The 20,369-nt window shown below is 44.2% G+C and overlaps 1 protein-coding gene across 2 annotated transcripts in view; it reads left to right on the plus strand.

Moving 5' to 3' along the window:
• The first annotated feature begins 677 nt into the window (after positions 1 to 677).
• crip3 (cysteine-rich protein 3) overlaps positions 678 to 20,369 on the plus strand; it is a 25,103-nt gene continuing 5,411 nt past the window's right edge. For both annotated transcript variants that reach the window (XM_042065795.1, XM_042065796.1), the window contains exons 1-4: positions 678 to 806; positions 6,251 to 6,345; positions 17,079 to 17,136; positions 19,774 to 19,914. In XM_042065795.1, the coding sequence (XP_041921729.1) occupies positions 764 to 806; positions 6,251 to 6,345; positions 17,079 to 17,136; positions 19,774 to 19,914 (337 nt within the window). In that variant the 5' untranslated portion in view covers positions 678 to 763. The remainder of the gene's footprint in view (positions 807 to 6,250; positions 6,346 to 17,078; positions 17,137 to 19,773; positions 19,915 to 20,369) is intronic.

Consider the following 20,369-nt stretch of genomic DNA (forward strand, 5'->3'; position numbering starts at 1 on the left):
CATCTGGAAATTGACCTTATAGAAGAAAAGGAATCACAAAAATAGACACAGAAACACAAAACATAGACAGGGAATCCCCTTTTAAGACATTGTTCTCCAAGTTTAGAGTAAGCCTATATATCCTTGTCTGGCTTGGAGTTCAGTACTATTTAGATATCTTTCCCAAGATCACTCAGACATCACACTGTGAAATCCACAATGAATTCGGATACAAGTGGACTGTCTCAAAGACATCCGTTGTAAACATTCCTTTAGAAAGCGGCACCTGGTCAGCACTACTAGCCCATGAAACACACACACACACACACACACACACACACACACACACACAGCTGGATGAGAGTTGGACAGTTGCATGCAGTAAAACTAACCAAAGTAGATTAAAAAAGTTGCAGCTTATCCAAAACGGATGACAGCATTATGCACAATGCATCTGACCAGGTTCAACTGCCAAGAAATAACGCTACAGCCTGTAAACTCCTTGAACTGATCTTATAGACCTAGTTCACTAGCAGCTAGACGACATAACGTTTATAAGAAATTCCAGATATTTTTTGTAATAATTGACTGACGTACACAGAGAGGGTATGTAGTACGCCAGGAGCCAATCACTTTGCCTTGGGGGCAGTCGAAGGCGGGACTATTGTCTGGTAAAGTTAAATAAACTCGGAGGCGCGGGTCGTCGCTCCACTCTAATCGTTTTCGCAGGTGTCCATTGGAATTTACGCGTCGACCGCTACGTCGGCGAAGAAGTTTCAGCAGAATGACGTCCAAGTGTCCTCGTTGCGAAAAGCCTGTGTTTTTCGGTAAGTAGGCGAATTCCACATTCTATTAGCCTATGCATAGGCTGAGTGTTTACATTCAATTTGCCAGAATAGTCAATTGTTATAGCCTCAACATTAGGAAAATGCATTAATTCCTGAATATTAGCCTAATTCAATCCAGCAGACCTATTACCCATTTTTTCTCTATTTTAACTGCAAATACAAGTCACTGAAGCCTAGACTACAAATTATGTAACTCAAAAGCATATTTGTTTAGACTTTGTTCTTTAAAATTGACGTTATCCCTAAACTAGGGGCTATGTCGCTCTACACTGCTGTTAAATGGAAGCTTTTGTTGCACTGGGTCAGGTAAGATGACCCCATCGTTCGCATGCCAAAGGCTTTTTTGTGTGCGGACAGCTCCTTTATAGCCTGCTTTTAAGTATTCTCCTACTACCCTGCTGCCACCGAACCCCGTAAATGTCTCTACCCATGGAAGCAGGACGAGGGGAAGGGTTATATAAAAGTATTTGGCATGAACCGAAAGCCTGGGACAGAGTGAATACCTTTTCCTCTGCTGGGGACATTGGCTCTTGGATGGGGACTATTCAACCACTGCGAGGACTTTGAATGGAGGTAGCCTATTCCCACGCTGACGTCTGTCATCGTCTAGTTTACGTCTGTAATGTTTACTGTGGGGACCCCCCACTGAGTTGAGCGCAACTCAGTCATTCTTCACCCGACTTTGGTGTCTGGTAGTCTCTCACTCTCTCTCTCTCCCTCCCTCTCTCTCTCCCTCTCTCTCTCTCTCCCTCTCTCTCTCTCTCTTTCTCACACACACACACACACACACACACACACACACACACACACACACACACACACACACACACTCACACTATACTAGAAACTAAGGAATGTGGGCAGGTCAGTAGGTAACCTATAATCATTAGTGCTTCACAAGCCCTATAGTTTTCTGTTATATTTTCTTTCAGTCTTAAATAAAGAGGAAAACCATAAATGCTGTTTATTCAGCCATACTGGCATTTGGTCATCCTCTAACTAAAAAACAACTAAAACCTCAACTTTACAGGAGTCCAGACACTGGCATGTCCATTTCTGAAAAAGAATAGATTTTTACCGCATACAATATGCTCCTATTGATCAACATATTGACACACATGTAATAATGCTCATCTGTGACGTATATAGAAAGGGCAAACAGGAAAGTCAAACAGGGGTCCACCATGACTAACCATTATCTATCTAACCCCCAATGCCACCTCTCGTGGATCCTCCAATGTGAACGCACTAGCCTTAAAGCAACACAATGGAATAATTGATATCTATGCCCCTTATGCGTCAATGTTCAATATAATTTAGAGCTAAGTTAGACAAAAGTCAAAAAGTTAGTTAGTCAGTCAAAAAAAGACAAAAAAGGGCCATGATCCTACCGAATCAACAACAGTTAAATCGTACAATATTAAGTGTTCTTGGTGCACATTGGCAAAAGCAAAGACTCTTCGGGGCAGTGGTAGTGTTAAAGGAGCTGGGCTAGCATGCAGTAGCCTGAAAAGTTGTGTGTTCAATTCCCAGCTTCCACCGTTGTGCCCTTGAGCAAAGCACTTAACCCCGAGTTGCTGTGGGGACAATGTCACAATGCCCTTGTAATATAATTGACATATGTACGTGGCTTTGGACAAAGTGTCTGCTATGAATACATGTAACAGAAGTGTGTTGTGCTGCTTTAATTTGCATTACATTACATTACATTTGGCTGACACATTTTCAACCAAAGCGACTAACAACATGGTTAACATATTAAGCCTTTTAAAGCAATTTTCTCAACAATTCTAGGACAATTTAAAAAATAAGACAATAAGAATATGTGCATCAGTGAGTGCTGTTTTTGAAACAATCGAGAGTCAGTTCTAGTCAGGTGGTAAATACTAGGATCAGCAAGACTAGTTGTAAGTAGTGCTATGAGAGGAGATGTTCTCTGAAGAGCTGGGTCCAGAAAATAAGTCCTATCAGACAACATATTAGATACATCATGATTATCAAAGCATAAATTACGTCAGAAAGGCAGTGGAAGAATCCATTATTTTGTCTGTGACTTTACAGCTTAACTCTAATGATGTAGCTGCAAATAGAGGTTAGGCAGTCAGTAAAGGCCCAATTAAGTGTTCCATCAACTTATTTAATCAAATGATATCAGTCTGAAACCCAGCTTTATTTAAAACACAATTTCATTAGTATTATGGGACTGGCTCAGTGGCTTTTGATTTCTGATTATTTGATTCCAGTGTTGTCTTGGCAAACATGTTAAAAAGTGTTACACACACATTTCAACTACTTTATTTATGTCCACAATTCATAATAAATGTACATAAGGACATACATGTTAAAGATACAGAACATTGCTGTAGTATGATAGCTATAGTCATGTAGTATGGTAGCTATAGTTCATATAGTATGATAGCTATAGTCATGTAGTATGGTAGCTATAGTTCATATAGTATGATAGCTATAGTCATGTAGTATGACAGCTATAGTCATGTAGTATGATAGCTATAGTTCATATAGTATGATAGCTATAGTCATGTAGTATGACAGCTATAGTTCATGTAGTATGATAGCTATAGTCATGTAGTATGACAGCTATAGTTCATGTAGTATGATAGCTATAGTCATGTAGTATGATAGCTATAGTCATATAGTATGATAGCTATAGTCATGTAGTATGATAGCTATAGTTCATATAGTATGATAGCTATAGTCATGTAGTATGATAGCTATAGTCATGTAGTATGACAGCTATAGTTCATGTAGTATGATAGCTATAGTCATGTAGTATGATAGCTATAGTCATATAGTATGATAGCTATAGTCATGTAGTATGACAGCTATAGTTCATGTAGTATGATAGCTATAGTCATGTAGTATGATAGCTATAGTTCATGTAGTATGGTAGCTATAGTTCATATAGTATGATAGCTATAGTTCATGTAGTATGATAGCTATAGTCATGTAGTATGATAGCTATAGTTCATATAGTATGATAGCTATAGTCATGTAGTATGATAGCTATAGTTCATGTAGTATGGTAGCTATAGTTCATATAGTATGATAGCTATAGTCATGTAGTATGATAGCTATAGTCATATAGTATGATAGCTATAGTCATGTAGTATGATAGCTATAGTTCATGTAGTATGGTAGCTATAGTTCATATAGTATGATAGCTATAGTCATGTAGTATGATAGCTATAGTCATGTAGTATGATAGCTATAGTTCATATAGTATGATAGCTATAGTCATGTAGTATGATAGCTATAGTTCATGTAGTATGGTAGCTATAGTTCATATAGTATGATAGCTATAGTCATGTAGTATGATAGCTATAGTCATATAGTATGATAGCTATAGTCATGTAGTATGATAGCTATAGTTCATGTAGTATGGTAGCTATAGTTCATATAGTATGATAGCTATAGTCATGTAGTATGGTAGCTATAGTTCATATAGTATGATAGCTATAGTCATATAGTATGATAGCTATAGTCATATAGTATGATAGCTATAGTCATGTAGTATGATAGCTATAGTCATGTAGTATGATAGCTATAGTTCATGTAGTATGGTTGCTATAGTTCATATAGTATGATACCCCCGTGCAGTACGATTGCAATAGTTCATGCAGTATGATACCCCCGTGCAGTACGATTGCAATAGTTCATGCAGTATGATACCCCCGTGCAGTACGATTGCAATAGTTCATGCAGTATGATACCCCCGTGCAGTACGATTGCAATAGTTCATGCAGTATGATACCCCCGTGCAGTACGATTGCAATAGTTCATGCAGTATGATACCCCCGTGCAGTACGATTGCAATAGTTCATGCAGTATGATACCCCCGTGCAGTACGATTGCAATAGTTCATGCATGAGAGACTTTGCACTTTGCCCACCTTTTATCTTTATTTATTTGGCTTACAGATGTCAATTAATTGCAGGGCTGAACTCCCTGGAGCAACTCGGGGTAAAATGCCCTGCTCAAAGGCACAACGGTGACAGCTGGAAATCGAACTCACAACTTTCCAGACTACTGCACGCAAACTTTTAAATAGTCCTAACTAGCTTCTCTCTCTCTCTCTCTCTCTCTCTCTCTCTCTCTCTCTCTCTCTCTCTCTCTCTCTCTCTCTATCTCTCTCTCTCTGTCTCTCTCTGTCTATCTATCTCTCTCTGTTTCTATCTCTCTCTCTCTCTCTCTCTCTCTCTCTCTATCTCTCTCTCTCTGTCTCTCTCTGTCTATCTATCTCTCTCTGTTTCTATCTCTCTTTCTCACTCTCTCTTGTTCTCTTTCTCTTCCTCTGTCTATCTATCTATCTCTCTGACTTATTTCTGACTGTTGTGAAAGACCTCATAACTGTGGCATGTCCAAGCTGCAGGATAACCTGTAGTGACTTGTAGTGTGTGGCATGTCCAAGCTGCAGGATAACCTGTAGTGATTTGTAGTGTGTGGCATGTCCAAGCTGCAGGATAACCTGTAGTGATTTGTAGTGTGTGGCATGTCCAAGCTGCAGGATAACCTGTAGTGATTTGCAATGTGTGGCATGTCCAAGCTGCAGGATAACCTGCAGTGATTTGTAGTGTGTGGCATGTCCAAGCTGCAGGATAACCTGTAGTGATTTGTAGTGTGTGGCATGTCCAAGCTGCAGGATAACCTGTAGTGATTTGTAGTGTGTGTCTGCCATACCCCCGTGTGGGGAGTAAGAAGGCGAGATGCCATCTGTGTATTTGTGTATTTGTAAACGTTTGACTGTCTGAGAGGAAGCACCTGACCTCAGTAATGGAAGTGGGAGGAAAGAGTATGTTACAGTGATAGGTCGTCCGCGTGTGAAACAGTAATATTTTGTCCACCTGCGGTATGAAATGCCACACAGAGTCCGAGGCCTTTCCTGACCACTGTAGCCTGGGATGCTATAAATGGGCGGAGGGAATCTGGTGTGATCTGGTAGACAGGAATTCGCTGGAATCATTGAATTGCAGTATTTTTTTCTCTTCCTGTAATGTCTGTCTGTCCTCTCTTCTGTGTCCTCTCTTCTGTGTCCTCTCTTCTGTGCGTCCCACTGTCTGTCCTCTCTTCTGTGCGTCCCACTGTCTGTCCTCTCTTCTGTGTCCTCTCTTCTGTGCGTCCCACTGTCTGCCGTTCTTTCCAAAGTCCCAAGTTTTCTTAACATAATCATTGCTTCACTTTCTGTTACCTCCCCACTCTCTCTGTTTCTCTCTCTCTCTCTCTTCTCTCTCTTCTCTCTCTCTCTCTCTCTCTCTCTCTCTCTATCTCTATCTCTCTCTCTCTCTTTCTCTCACTCTCTCTCTCTCTCTCTGTTTCTCTGACTCTCTGTCTTTCTCTCTCTCTCTCTCTCCCTTTCTCTCTCTCTCTCTCTCTCTCTCTCTCTCTCTCTCTATCTCTCTCTGTAGCGGAGAAGGTGAGCTCGTTGGGGAAAAACTGGCACCGGTTCTGTCTGAAATGCGAACGCTGTAATAAGACCCTGTCTCCTGGTGGCCATGCAGAGGTAAGGAGGGAAGAGGCTGTTACCGGACTCCACCGAGAGGGCACTGAGACTGGCCTGGGCTGGTGTGTGTATGTGTGTGTGTGTGTGGGGGGTGGGGGGTGGGAGGAGGGGGTTATAAGGCTCAACTCCTACCCCTGAGATGGGGTGAAAATGGGCAAATGGGTAGTCTATCTCGTTCTCCTCATCCCCTTCATTTGTTATTCTGCCAAACAGAGCTAAAGTGTTTAGAAACAGTATTGGTTTAAATAGCTTGTTCTGAAATAGCTTTTCTGGCCCTTTTGGGGAGAAAACGTATCTCTCACTCACTGTTGAAATAGGCTGATCAAGGGGCAGTGGTTGTCCCCTCTTGAGGCCTTGAGTCAAAGGGGTTTACAAACAACAGTAGCTTATTTTAGGCCTCTTTTGAAGTGTTGCTTATCATGTTCGGTGGATCCTGATTGTATGTCAGATGTGTATCCTGATAAAAAAAAAACTCCAAACAATACAGGGAAATACTGGTGGCTTACTGTGAGAAATATGAGTAGATACAGTCTCAAATTGATGGAATCAATGCGATCAAAGTTTTGTGTAGATGGTAATCTACACAAAACTTTCACCTGGTAACCTGGATCACAGATTACCTGACGGAGCGACCACAGTTCGTCAGACTGAAGAACTGTCTCTCTGACACAGACGGTGATCAGCAGCACCGGAGCGCCACAGGGAACTGTGCTCTCTCCAGTCCTGTTCACCCTGTACACATCTGACTTCTGCTACAACACTGAGTCATGCCACATGCAGAAGTTTTCTGACGATACTGCAATTGTGGGGTGTATCAGGAACGGGCAGGAGGAGGAGTATAGGAGCCTGGTGGAGGACTTTGTGCAATGGTGCAAACTCAATCATCTCCAACACAACACTTCAAAGACCAAGGAGATGGGGGTGGATTTCCGCAGGTCTAAGCCCACTCTGCTACCAGTCTCCATTCATGGGGTCAATGTCGAGGTACCTACAAGTACCTGGGTCTCCACTTGGACAATAAACTGGACTGGTCAGCCAACACTGACACTCTACAAGAAAGGGCAGAGCAGGCTGTACTTCCTGAGGAGGCTGCGCTCCTTCAATGTGTGCAGCAAGCTCCTCAGGATGTTCTACCAGTCTGTTGTTGCCAGCGTCCTCTTCTATGCAGTGGTATGTTGGGGAGGAAGCACAAAGAAGAAGGATGTGGGGCGAATTGACAGGCTGGTAAGGAAGGCTGGCTCTGTAGTGGGAGCTGAACTGGAGTGCATCACTTCACTATCTAACAAAAGGACCCTGAACAAACTGATCAACATCTTGGACAATGAGTGTCATCCACTCCACAACATTATTGTTAAGCAAAAAAGCCTGATCAGCTGGAGACTTCGCTCATTGCCTTGCACAACAGACAGACTGAGGAAGTAATTTGTCCCCAGGGCCATTGAACTGTTCAATGCATCACTTAAGGGAAGAGGAGAAATAGACTTCTCTGCATAATCTGTCTGCCTCTTCACCACCTCCATGTCTTGAACTGTCTGTCCACTAGCCACTTTACCATTGTCTTCTGCCTCACTGTTTGCGTGCTATATTAGCACATATGCACAACCCCTCCCTCCATGCCACATACCTTTCTTATATATAGATATATAGACTTTATTCTTGCACTGTTGCACTGTTTGACTTACTCATTTGCACCATCACCATGACACTCATTCACAAAGAGCACCTTACCTTACCTTATGCACAGAGGACCACAGGCTCAGTCCCTGCTTCAGTCATTGCAAGCGCACCTGATTGATTAATCACCCACTATGTGGATACTGTTTTTTAGAATTGATTTAGATTAAGTTTTATTTAGTATAATTTGTATTTTAGTATATTTAGTATATTCTTTATCTTCTACAGTCCTTATTGCTTAGTTGTGTTTTTTTATATTATATACTTTTAATTACTTTTTCTGCTGTTAGTGAATGTGTGTGTGTATGTCTGTATGCTACTGTGACCTTGAATTTCCCCTAGGGATCAATAAAGTATCTATCTTTCTATCTATCTATCTAATAGCACTGACCTACTCCTATATCAGTGAGTAGACCCATTTACTAGACATTGTCCTGTATTTGTGCTGCGTTTGAGTCTCCCAAGCGACTCCCGAGCCCTCACCAGTCAGGCCTTTGATTCCAGCTCATCCATGAAGGCAAGCGTGCCACCCTGATATAACCTGACACGTCCTCTTTTGTCCACCCTGAGCTAACCCTTTATCTCCCTCATTTTCTCTCTCTCTCTCTCTCCCTCATCTCTCCTTCTCTCACTCTCTTCCCTCTGTCTCTCCCTCTCATCTCTCGCTCTCCTTCCATGGCTAATCCCCTTGTCACGGCGCGTCGGATTGTTCCGGACCTTTTTCTGGCTCGCTGGTCTGCGGCAGCGGCCTTGCTCCAAATGGCCCTGTCCCTATCGAGCGTCTCTCTCTCTCACGCACTCCCTGTCCAGTGCGCTCTAATGCTTCTGGGGTCACTGGCTCCTTCCTTGTGGACTGGTGACTCGTTAGAGTTTCGTGTGTTATGGGGTGGTCACTCTGAAGCGGTGCTGAGATGTTGCTTACTATTTCTCGCTGACAGAGAGTCCCTCTGAAGGGCTGTGCAGTCATTCATTCATGGGGGTCCTCTCAGTGAAGGGAGCGTATTAGCCTACTGTATGTCCTAGATAGATAGATAGATAGATAGATACTTCATTGATCCCCAAGGGGAAATTCAAGTCCCCTCAAATCCAAATCCTCTCAGTGAATGGAGCGTATTAGCCTATTGTATGTAGGCCTAGTTTGTCCTATAAAGAATTGTAATCGTGCGTGTCTCAGGGCATTGTGTACTGTATCGGTGCGGAGCGTTAAATGTTACAGTAATGACGATATTCGGAGAGATAAGAGAATACATCATGTCGATGAGGTCATGTCTGTTTTACGGTTGGCTCTGCAGGGCAAACTCTCTGTGACAGTAATTAACGCTGATGAGGATGATAATAAGGGGTGGATGGAATGTTGGCATTTGTGTTTGGCAAAAACACCTCAGACTTAGTCCAGGCCCCTGTATGAACCCAGCTGTTAAAGGTGTAGGTTTTTGAACATTCTAAGTTCCGCAACAATTGAAGGTTCTAAAATTCTATGTTGAATTCAATGAACCCAGATATTCTTTAGAACGTTTTAGAACATTTCTCAACATTCCCGTCACACCGGTGTGATGGTACTCCTTTAAGGGTTAAGATCACCATGATGGATCGTCAAGATGCCCTGCTCTGCAATTTCCTTCTGGGTGATTAGACATGAATGTGTTAGTTGGTATAGAGTGCAGGAATTCCACCTACACAAACACACACACACACGCACACACAAACACACACACACGCGCACACACACACACACACACACACACACACACACACAAAAGATCTCACCCCCAGCCTGCAATCATGAGGTTCAGAGCGTTTAAGACTGGATTATCTTTCAGAATGGGAGTGAGATTCCTGTTCTGCATCGAGCTTCTGAGACTGGGTTTGGTTTCCAGGGGCTTTGATGAGTCTCAGTGCTTCCTGCTCTCTCTGTCCCCCCACCTTTCTACCCCTCACTGCCCCCTCCTCTCCTCTCTCCTCCTCTCCTCTTCTCCTCTCTCCTCCTCTCCTCTCCTCTCTGCTCCTCGCCTCTCCCCTCTGCTCTTCTCCTCTCCTCTCTCCTCCTCTCCTCTCTGCTCCTCTCCTCCTCTCCTCTTCTCCTCTCTCCTCCTCTCCTCTTCTCTGCTCCTCTTCTCTCCTCTCTCCTCTCCTCTCTCCTCCTCTCCTCTCTGCTCCTCTCCTCTCCTCACTGTCTCTCACAGTCAAAACAGCACTCCAGAGATCCCACAAAATGCCCTGTTATAGAAGAATATGCTGATAATGTTGCAGAAAGATTCGGAACAGATCCTCTCAGTCATTCTAGCTCTAAATACGGAAGAAGCCAAAGCAGAAATGTTGACATAATCTTGGAAAAAAAATAAACGGAAGGATTTATGTAAAGTATTTACTGAACTGGCGCTCATAGTTTAAAAGTAGATCGAACCAGTTCCAGGAAGATGTGCTTGGGTTTTTCCCCACCAGCACAACATTTGAACGCGTTCATTTCACAAAAACTCCTCAGTTCTTAAAACAGAAGAACCGTGTTTTATGAGTTATGTCATTTGTTACAGGCAGGCTACACCGGGCACATGAAACTGAAGCATTCCGTTCATGCAGCGTCTGCTACAACAATTAGCACTATGGACCCTTTCAAGAGAGTTCCATTATCAGCATCATAGTTGGCCCCACAAGACTTCCGTTTTAACATTCCATATGTTATCTTAATGCAGAGGAAGTAGATTGGGGCCCAAATAGAATGTTCAAGCATTGTTTTTGTTTACCTTGTTGAAAGGGTCTATAATCAATGGGACTGGCTACACCAAGAAAAAGACCAATCTTCTAAAACTATTGTTATGCTCCGTGAGCAGAGCGCTTCAGTTGCAGACCCAGAGTAGCCCGGGCCTTAGGTGTGCGGGAGACTAGTGCTCTCCATCCCCTGCAATGTTTACATTTTATGGGGTCCTCCCAAAACGGAAAACAGAGTTCAGACATGTTACAAAGGAACATGGTTTTTGAAACTACAAACATAAACATCACACTTGCATAGAGTGAACATAAATGTTAAAGAGAAAAATATATATTTTTCCAACTTTAAGTGGCAGATGGTGTGTATCTTTAACTTTATTTTAAACTATTATTTTGCACTTATGTAGTGGTCATACACTGTACGTCACTTTGGGCAAAAGGGTTTGCCAAATACCATAAACATAAACACTAACATCTTACAAGCACCGATTATACTAGATGGGGGTCTCTTGTTGGACACACACACACACACAGTACACACACATACACACACACACACATTTGTCTTGCCAAGTAGCATTTCCAGCCAAAGCACTGTCCAGAGGCAGAAGCCGAGGCCTTTTCATGGCGGAGGGGTTAAAGCTCCCTGGCTGCAGGCTCAGTGGGGCCCTGCTGGGCTCTTGAGTGGCCCATCGTCTCCAACCAGCCGCAGACACAGACAAAGACTGGCCTTGTTCACAGCCAGGAGCCCCCACGGAGCCTTGGAGCTGGCCTGTCCTCTCACGGACCCCTGAGCCCCCCCCCCCTGCACAGCTCACAGCTCTCAGCCCTATAAGCTCCCGCACTCACACTCTGTAGGGCTGAGTATGTGGAGAGGGAAGACGGGTCTCTTTCTCGCCTTCCGTGCCGGTGTTTGCTAAGCATTTATAAAACAAAGCGGAGACTAGCTTGTCTTGTACAGTACGTGTGCAAGTGTGCACATTTAGCACAAGTCCTGATGTGAACACAGGGATAAGAGCAGGCCCTCACTCAGTGAGCGACAGACCACACTTATGACTTAGCGAAAGAACAGAAAACCAGGACGCACTCTGCATAGACTTATTCTTTTATTGGAACGTCTTTTTTTAGTCCTGTGGCGATCTCATGAATAAAACCGTTGTCCTGTAGGTTCCTATAGTGGCCGCAGTGTTGTTCTAGTGGTCAGACAGGAGGGCCCGCACAGTGACACTGCGTCTGATTACACAGCTGAGGAGACCAAACAGTAGCTGCAGTCATGCAGTTGTAACCGAGGCCGTAATTCGTCCGCCGCTCACGGCCCTCAAAACCCGCACACCTCCACACACACCGGCATGGTAGTCGAACGCTCTAACCACTGAGCTAAAAGCCCAGGCTTCCAACTCAGCGGTTAGAAGCGTTCTTAAGGTTAGGGCTGTGAGGATTTACACGAGCAACTAGCACGCTAGCTCAGTTCGCCTCCGTTACACAGCGGCGCTGGGCAGAAGGTCAGGACACTGCAGGGTCAGACACTGGAGCCCCGACGGGGGCTGCTGTTTGCCGAGGTCAGTCTCAGGCAGTGCTAATATAACAACTGATACAGTATATCTATGCAAAACAGGGAGATCTGAGGCACTCTTCTTGTGTTAAAGGAACACTATGCAATTTCAGGTATTTTTGGCGACTGCAGAGCTCCCCGTAGAGTTGCGATATATTTAGGTTTTACTCTGCTTGTTGTAAATAGCCTACTTCCTGGACAGTGCTCCTAACATAACAGCTGATATGTTTGTGTAGTTTGAATAGAGAGTGAATAGAGAGACGTGCTGGTCAGCCTGATGGTGATGTCTTTTTTGAGTGGCGGACAGATAGGAGATGAAGGTCATGCCCCAGTTAAAGTCACCTTACCTTAGACCAGACAGGTCGGCCAGCCTCCCCATGCAGTCAGCATTTCGGTTGTATTACAACACATGCGTGTGAGAATTAATGCACAGTCAGAGACATTATATATGTGAGACCTATAAGGACATTGACAAAATTCAGAGCCTGGGAACATAATATGCTGTATCTGTGAGCCAGAGTGGAGCAAAGGTTCAGCAGTCAGCTTTATGTTCCTGCTCATAGTAAATCACAAACTTGAGTCATATCATGCCTCTGTCTCCAAGTAGAATTAAGGGTGTTTTTAAGGGCGTTTTCATAAACAAAGCACTCTAGAGTTCGATTGGAAATGAGCCAAAACCACCTCTTCCCCATTTGGCCCGTTTGTTTTGTTCCGAAACATAGAGCGATTGCTGCTTTCACATTTACCCAATCGAACTGATCTTTTGGGGGAAACGCTCCACATTCCAATTCTACGAGTCAGGTGTGAAAGTGCCCTAAGATTGAATGGTTCGGGACCACACAGGGGGACCTTCGCACTGGACATGTTGACACACAGGCTCAGGGAAGGATCATATAAAAGGGGGCAATTGGGATTTCACTGATGTCACTCACTTCATGCATCTCATTATGTGGCACACTTTGATTAGCAGAAGCAGAGCTACGGGTGGATAGGCTATCATTACTATATCTGAGCCAAAACTGAACTGAGTGGGTGCGTTATTAGCAAGTAGCTGGACTGAGTGGCTGCGTTAGCCAGAACGGAACTGAGTGGTGCGTTATTAGCAACTAGTTGAACTGAGTGGCTGCGTTATTAGCAAGTAGCTGAACTAGTGCGTTATTAGCAACTAGCTGAACTGAGTGGCTGCGTTATTGACAAGTAGCTGAACTGAGTGGCTGCGTTATTGACAAGTAGCTGAACTGAGTGGGTGCGTTATTAGCAAGTAGCTGAACTGAGTGGGTGCGTTATTAGCAAGAACTGAACTGAGTGGGTGTGTTATTAGCAAGTAGCTGAACTGAGTGGGTGTGTTATTAGCAAGTAGCTCTACTCTCCTGCTCCAGAGGAATCACTGTGTCACTCGTAACACAAATTGTCATAACTAGTGCAATCCCCTGGTCTGGTGTTAAGGAGATGTGTGCGAGCTAGACTATGCTCAGATATAGTTCAGACTATGTGTGTGTGTGTGTGTGTGCGTGTGTTAGTATGTGTGTGGCAGGGGCATGGCTGTCTCAGAACGTGCAGGTTCAGCTATGCTATTTAACTGAGCCATGTGAAGTGGAAGCTGGGGTATTTCTGACACGGTGTGTGTGTGTGTGTGTGTGTGTGTGTGTGTGTGTGTGTCTGTGATGGGTTGTGCAAGAGCTGCTGACTTCTCATGACGGACTTTATCACCATCAAGGGTCACATATCTTCCATTATGATGGAGGGGGAGGGCATGTGCATTCCACAGAGGCCATCTCTCTCTCTCTCCCTCACACACACACACACACACACACACACAAACAGACACACACACACACACATACACACACATGGCAGGCTGCTATTTGCTCCTGTTTGATGAACTGATAAAATTCCTTTAGTAAATACTGATATGTGCATGTGCAGTATATGGATGATTGCCATAGAAGGGAGAATTGAGTACTCACACACACACACACACACACACACACACACACACACACACACACACACACACACACACACACACACACACACGACACACACACACACACACACACACGACACACACACACACACACACACACACACACACACACACACACACTCACACACACACACACACACACACACACACACACGACACACACACACACACACACACACACACACACACACACACACACACACACACACACGCACATACTCTCACACACACACACACACACACACACACACACACACACACACACACTCACACACACACACACACACACACACACACACACACACACACACTCACACACACACACACACACACACTCACACACACACACACACACACACACACACACACATACAGAACCTAGAGAACTCAGACATGCACACAAGGACACAGGGAAAGATAAAGGTTTGAGATTTTATCTTTTTGACAGAGAAGTTGATCTCCGTAGCTGTGGTGCCCTCTGATGTGATGCCCCTTCCATAGCATGACATCATCGGTACACTTAAGAGGGACACTGAACAGACAAGGATTTACATCAGACTAATGAGCACACACACACACATACTCAGACACACACACACAGACACACACACACACACACACACACACACACACACATTCACTGAGATGGGTTGACACTCTTGGTATGTGTCACTTGTCACACATTCCATTAGACCAGTGGTTCTCAAAGTGTGGGTGGGGAATGGAGACATGACAGGTGAGGCGCAATGAACAGGAGGAGATTTTTTGTGCCTATCTTTAATAATGCCTTTCTTTTCTGACAACGAAGATCATAGATTCAAAACAAAATACCACACACAAACATAGGAGTAGTGAACAGACCGACATATACCGGTAAATAAAAAAAAACATCTGATCCGGTGGAGCCGAAATGCATAAAAAATTATTTAACGTTACCATTTTGCCAGGGTTGATGGGGTCAGGTGGGGCTGGAAAATTCCCCACCTCTAAAGTGGGGAATGACAGAAAAAGATTGAGAACCACTGCATTAGACAGCATAGTGATGTGCAAATGAAGCTTTGGTGAACCACTGAACCACTGCATTAGACAGCAGCCTCTGGACAACTTCAATTTCTTTTTGCAGCGACTAATGTCATGTGCTACATGTCACATTGGGCCTGAACATCACATGTCATCACACACATGTTTTGAAACAAACCAAACAAACATCAGCTGATAGACACAACATGACTGCTGTTGTCGCGTAATAAGTGTATTCAGTGTCATGACATTCAAGGCAGTTGTTGTATACTGTGATTGGGGCAGCCGTGGCCTACTGGTTAGCGCTTCGGACTTGTAACCGGAGGGTTGCCGGTTCGAACTCCGAGGCACCTAACCCCTCACTGCTCCCCGAGCGCCGCTGTAGCTGTGTGTGTTCACTGTGTTCTGAGTGTGTGTCACTAATTCACGGATTGGGATAAATACAGAGACCAAATTTCCCTCACGGGATCAAAAGAGTATATATACTTACTTATACTGATGTCATTTTGCCAACACATTGTAGCTCAGTAAAGAATGCTGAGACGTATGAGACGTATGCGACCTATGAGATGTCTTTTCCATAAATGTGCTGACAGTAAATTGATGATTAAATCACGAGGGGCATAAGGTTTGTTAGTTAAATGTTATGGATTTCCTCTCTCCAGCTGTTGTTGACATTCTAATGCTGAGACAGACATGAACAGCGTTATACATTGTGTAGTGGAACCCCCGCAGGAGTCTCTGTATAGTATGTAGTATGTATATATGTATGTATCTGTATACTGGTATACTTTATGTATATTTGAGTGTGTGTGAGTGTGTGTGTGTGCGCGTGTGTGCGGGCGTGCGTGTGTGTGTATTGTACACACACATTAATTTCTCCTTTGCTTGTGTGCGTGCGTATGTGTGTGTGTGTGTGTGTGTATTGTGACAGCAGAGGCCGGGAGAGTGTTGTGTCAGGCGGGCATTGTGGGAAATGGCACTGTCGTGTGGGGCAGCTCGAGGAGAAAAAGGAAAAAGAGAGCGATTGATAGATAGAGGGAGGGAGGGAGGGAGAGAGGGAGGGAGAGAGGGAGGGTGAGGTCAGCGCTCCTAAATCTGCTCTTTCACTGTTTGTTGTCCAAACATTGTTGTATTCCTCTTTCATGGACCGGAATGTCGGGGGCACATATGGAAGCACTCTGCTAAAAATATTCTGCTAGCACAGTCTCCGTCTTAGTGTGATGGAGTGAAGTGTGTGTGGATGTGTGTGTGTGTGTGTGTGTGTACGTGTATGAGTAGGAGTCTGTGTCTAAGGTGTATGTGTGTGCATTTGTGTGTGTGTGTGCTAGTGTGTGTGTGTGCTAGTGTGTGTGTGCATTTGTGTGTGTGCGTGCATTTGTGTGTGTGTGTGCATCTGTGTGTGTGCATTTGTGTGTGTGCGTGCTAGTGTGTGTGTATGTGCGTGCTAGTGTGTGTGTGTGGTTTGGGTTTCAGTCTTGTTAGGCTATTTTCAGTAGACCAGTGTGCACTTGGTAAATGAGGGTGATTGTGCGTAGGAGCCAGGGCCTACAGGATATGACAGCTTTCAGACGGCTGATCTCAGAGCTTCTTCACAGCACACACTTACTGTTTTACATGAGTAGGGTTCATGTTTGAAGCTTTGAGATTTGAGCCAAACTGTAAGGGGAGAGCATTGGGAGTTACAGTACTGTGTGTGATGTGATGTGATGTTTGTAAGGTGGAGAGCATTGGGAGTTACAGTACTGTGTGTGATGAGATGTTTGTCTCAAACATGTCTCCTCTGTTTCACAGCATGATGGATTGCCATACTGTCACAAGCCTTGCTACGGCACCCTCTTTGGACCAAAAGGTATGTACACATACACACACACATATACATATATACACTGATTTGTAGTGATCTGGATATAAAATAAAGGTATATCTGCATGATTGTGTTTGTATTTCTGTCAATACCTCTTTGCTGCTGTCTCTACTCGTTCCCATTTCAGGCAAAGAATATATCTCTGTGGTCTTTTTAAGAAAGAAATGCACACAAGTAGCCCCATATCCTGAAACTGAACACACACACACACACACACACACACACTTCATTTGAACTTCCAGAGTAACTTGATGATTGAAGCCTCAAGTAGAGGAAGTGCAGTCATCCCTGTGACCAGGAGAGGAAACCTGACCCTGTGTGTGTGTGCATCGCTCTCTCTCTCTCTCTCTCTCTCTCTCTCTCGCTCGCTCTCTCTCTCTCTCTCTCTATCATATCTGTCTCCACCCATTCCTCTCTCTCTCTCACTAGCTCTCTCTTTCTCATACAGTTAATATAGTCTTAACTTATTAATGTAAAACAAAACTTTTGATGTTGTTTGGTCCCAAATGAAAATATAGACATGTTATTGTCCAAAATTTGACTCCATTGACTCCATCCAATCCTAAATTTAAACACATAGAACTTTCCTTTAAACTGATGGAGTTGAGTTGAACTCAGTTTTACTTCTACTTGTCACTAGAACTCTCAACAGGTTTTCTGAACTCAATTTAGTTTGATTTTATCTCACCTTGGAGATAAGCATCTATCAAGTGAAGAAATGAATGTCAATTGTAAATCTATGGTCAGTTCTGAGTTCACCAGATAGGCTAAATCTTAGAGTTAGACTAAATCTGAGTTCACCAGCTAGGCTAAATCTTCTAATATCAGCAGACATGTCAAACTGGATAAAGTGCAGGTACAGGGCACAAAATCGCATTGGCATTCCATAATAAGCATGCACCTAAGTGCCTCATTCCCTGTTGGACATTCCCATTCCCATTCACTGTTTGTAACTGAGCAGTTACAGGGCACAACAATGCATCGGCACTGGGACACTCAGTGGTCCATTAAAGTAGTGCCGTCTCACTTTCCCTGTTGGACATTCCCATTCTCATTCCCTGTTGAGTTACATTCCCTGTTGTACATTCCCATTCTCATTCCCTGTTGGACATTCCCATTCATATTCCCTGTTGGACATTCCCATTCTCATTCCCTGTTGGACATTCCCATTCTCATTCCCTGTCTGTAACTGAGCGGCCCATTAAAGTAGTGCCGCCTCGGTGGCGGAGTGGTCCGGCCACATCAGCGTCTTAATTGGATTAGCCTCTGATGGGCACACATTGCTCGAGCTCGGTGAAGTGGACATTCATTCCACGATTGACCTGCTAGAAATGACTGTTATGAGCCTGAGAATGTGTTTGAGGATGTGTGTTCGCATATGCATTGTGTTTGTGTGATTGAGGGAGAGAGAGAAAGAGAGAGAGAGAGAGAGAGAGAGAGAGAGACAGAGAAAGAGAGAGAGGGAGAGAGAGAAAGAAGAGAGAGAGAGAGAGAGATGAAAATACTTTGGCAAAACAAACACTGAAACTTGTCATATCAATAAATCTGTTGAATTTATTTTGGAAAAGGCAGAAACAGGTTAAAAAAATTCACATAAACCACTCAATGAAAACTGGCAGACACACAGGAAAGGTTACACTAGTTCTGGGAACTTCGTCAGAAAAATCTGCTGTCTTGCTCTTCCTGATTCTTCCAATGACCTCCAGTTTGGCTGGGCATGCTGATGGTTGAGAGATATTATGAAACATACTGTATGGCTGTAGATTTGAGCAACACTAAAATACCCCCCCCCCCCCCCACACACACACACACACTCACTTTTGCCCACTTCTGACTTAAGGCTCTGGTACGGTCCCGCGTCACATTTGCGCGTGTCCAAGACGTGCGTCATTTTTGCCGTGGACGTGAAGCATACTCCACATTCTGCTGTCCTGAATGCGCGTTAAATCTTTACGGTTAGCGCCTGCGCACTACGGATTAACTGTGATACTCTGCCCCACCAACTGGGGGCGGTACGTCGAGCCTGAAAGTAGGACACAACCACCAAAGAAGCCTGAAACGCCTGAAGAAAAGAAGAACATGGGATGTGCGAGCACTAAACGAATGGAGAGCTAACGAAGGAAAAAGCACCACGAGTAGGCTACTTTCGCCTGTCTGCTGGGAAGTTTGATAAGTTGGCCCATCGCACCGCTCCATGTAGCCTATCATAACAGCACACCTGTTGGTATAGCCAGAGACTTTCTAATGAGGAGACACAGCACTCAAAAAATCCTCCATAAGAAAGACCTCTAATCCCCACCTCTTATCAGTATGTCTGAGGGTCTCTCCCAACACACTCTAAGGCTGATGGAAGCTTGCTCGACTATATGCTCTGCTCTTAGCTGAGCTGAGGTCAAGGCTACTTAATGTTATTAATGTTAAAAAGGTATATATACATAGTTTGTTTGTTTTTGTTACAGTTTTCTGACACTGTAACATGAGAAAATGTAATTATTTTGATCTTAAACTCAGAAATATGCAAACACACAAACACTCTCTCTCTCTCAAACTCACACACACACTTGCAGGTTTGTGGGTTGGTCAGTTGGACACTTCTGTTCTAAATGTGTTGTTTGTCCTCAGGAGTGAATATCGGAGGGGTGGGGTCTTACATTTATGACACGCCTCCTGCCACGCCTGTCAACAAGTCATCAGATAGCCCTTCAAACGGCTCGCCCACCACACCCTGGACCACAGCGCAGACCAACCGCCACCAGCCAAAAGGTCAGGCACACACACACACACACACACACGTACACACTCACACACGCACGCACACACACACGCGCACACACGCACATACACACACGCACGCACGCACACACAGATACACACACAACAAGGAGAAAAAGAGAGTAATTAATAGCGATTGGTATCTCTCTCTCTCCCTCTCACACACACACACACACACAAACACAACACACACACATACACATACACACACACACACACACACACACTAGACTTGTAGTCAAGACCGCCTAAACCGAGACCAAGACACTACCAAGACCAGAGGGTATCAAGACCGAGACCAAGACGAGACCAAGGCCAAGACAGACTGAGTCAAGACCAAGACAAAGTCGAGACGAGACCGAGACGAGACCGAGAGCTCTCAGCTAGTGTTACACCATAACTTGCATCAATTGAATAAGAGCAGCATACTGGGGTAAGAGGTTCAG

This window comes from Alosa sapidissima, chromosome 16 (assembly GCF_018492685.1).
Source record: "Alosa sapidissima isolate fAloSap1 chromosome 16, fAloSap1.pri, whole genome shotgun sequence".
NCBI lineage: Eukaryota > Metazoa > Chordata > Actinopteri > Clupeiformes > Clupeidae > Alosa > Alosa sapidissima.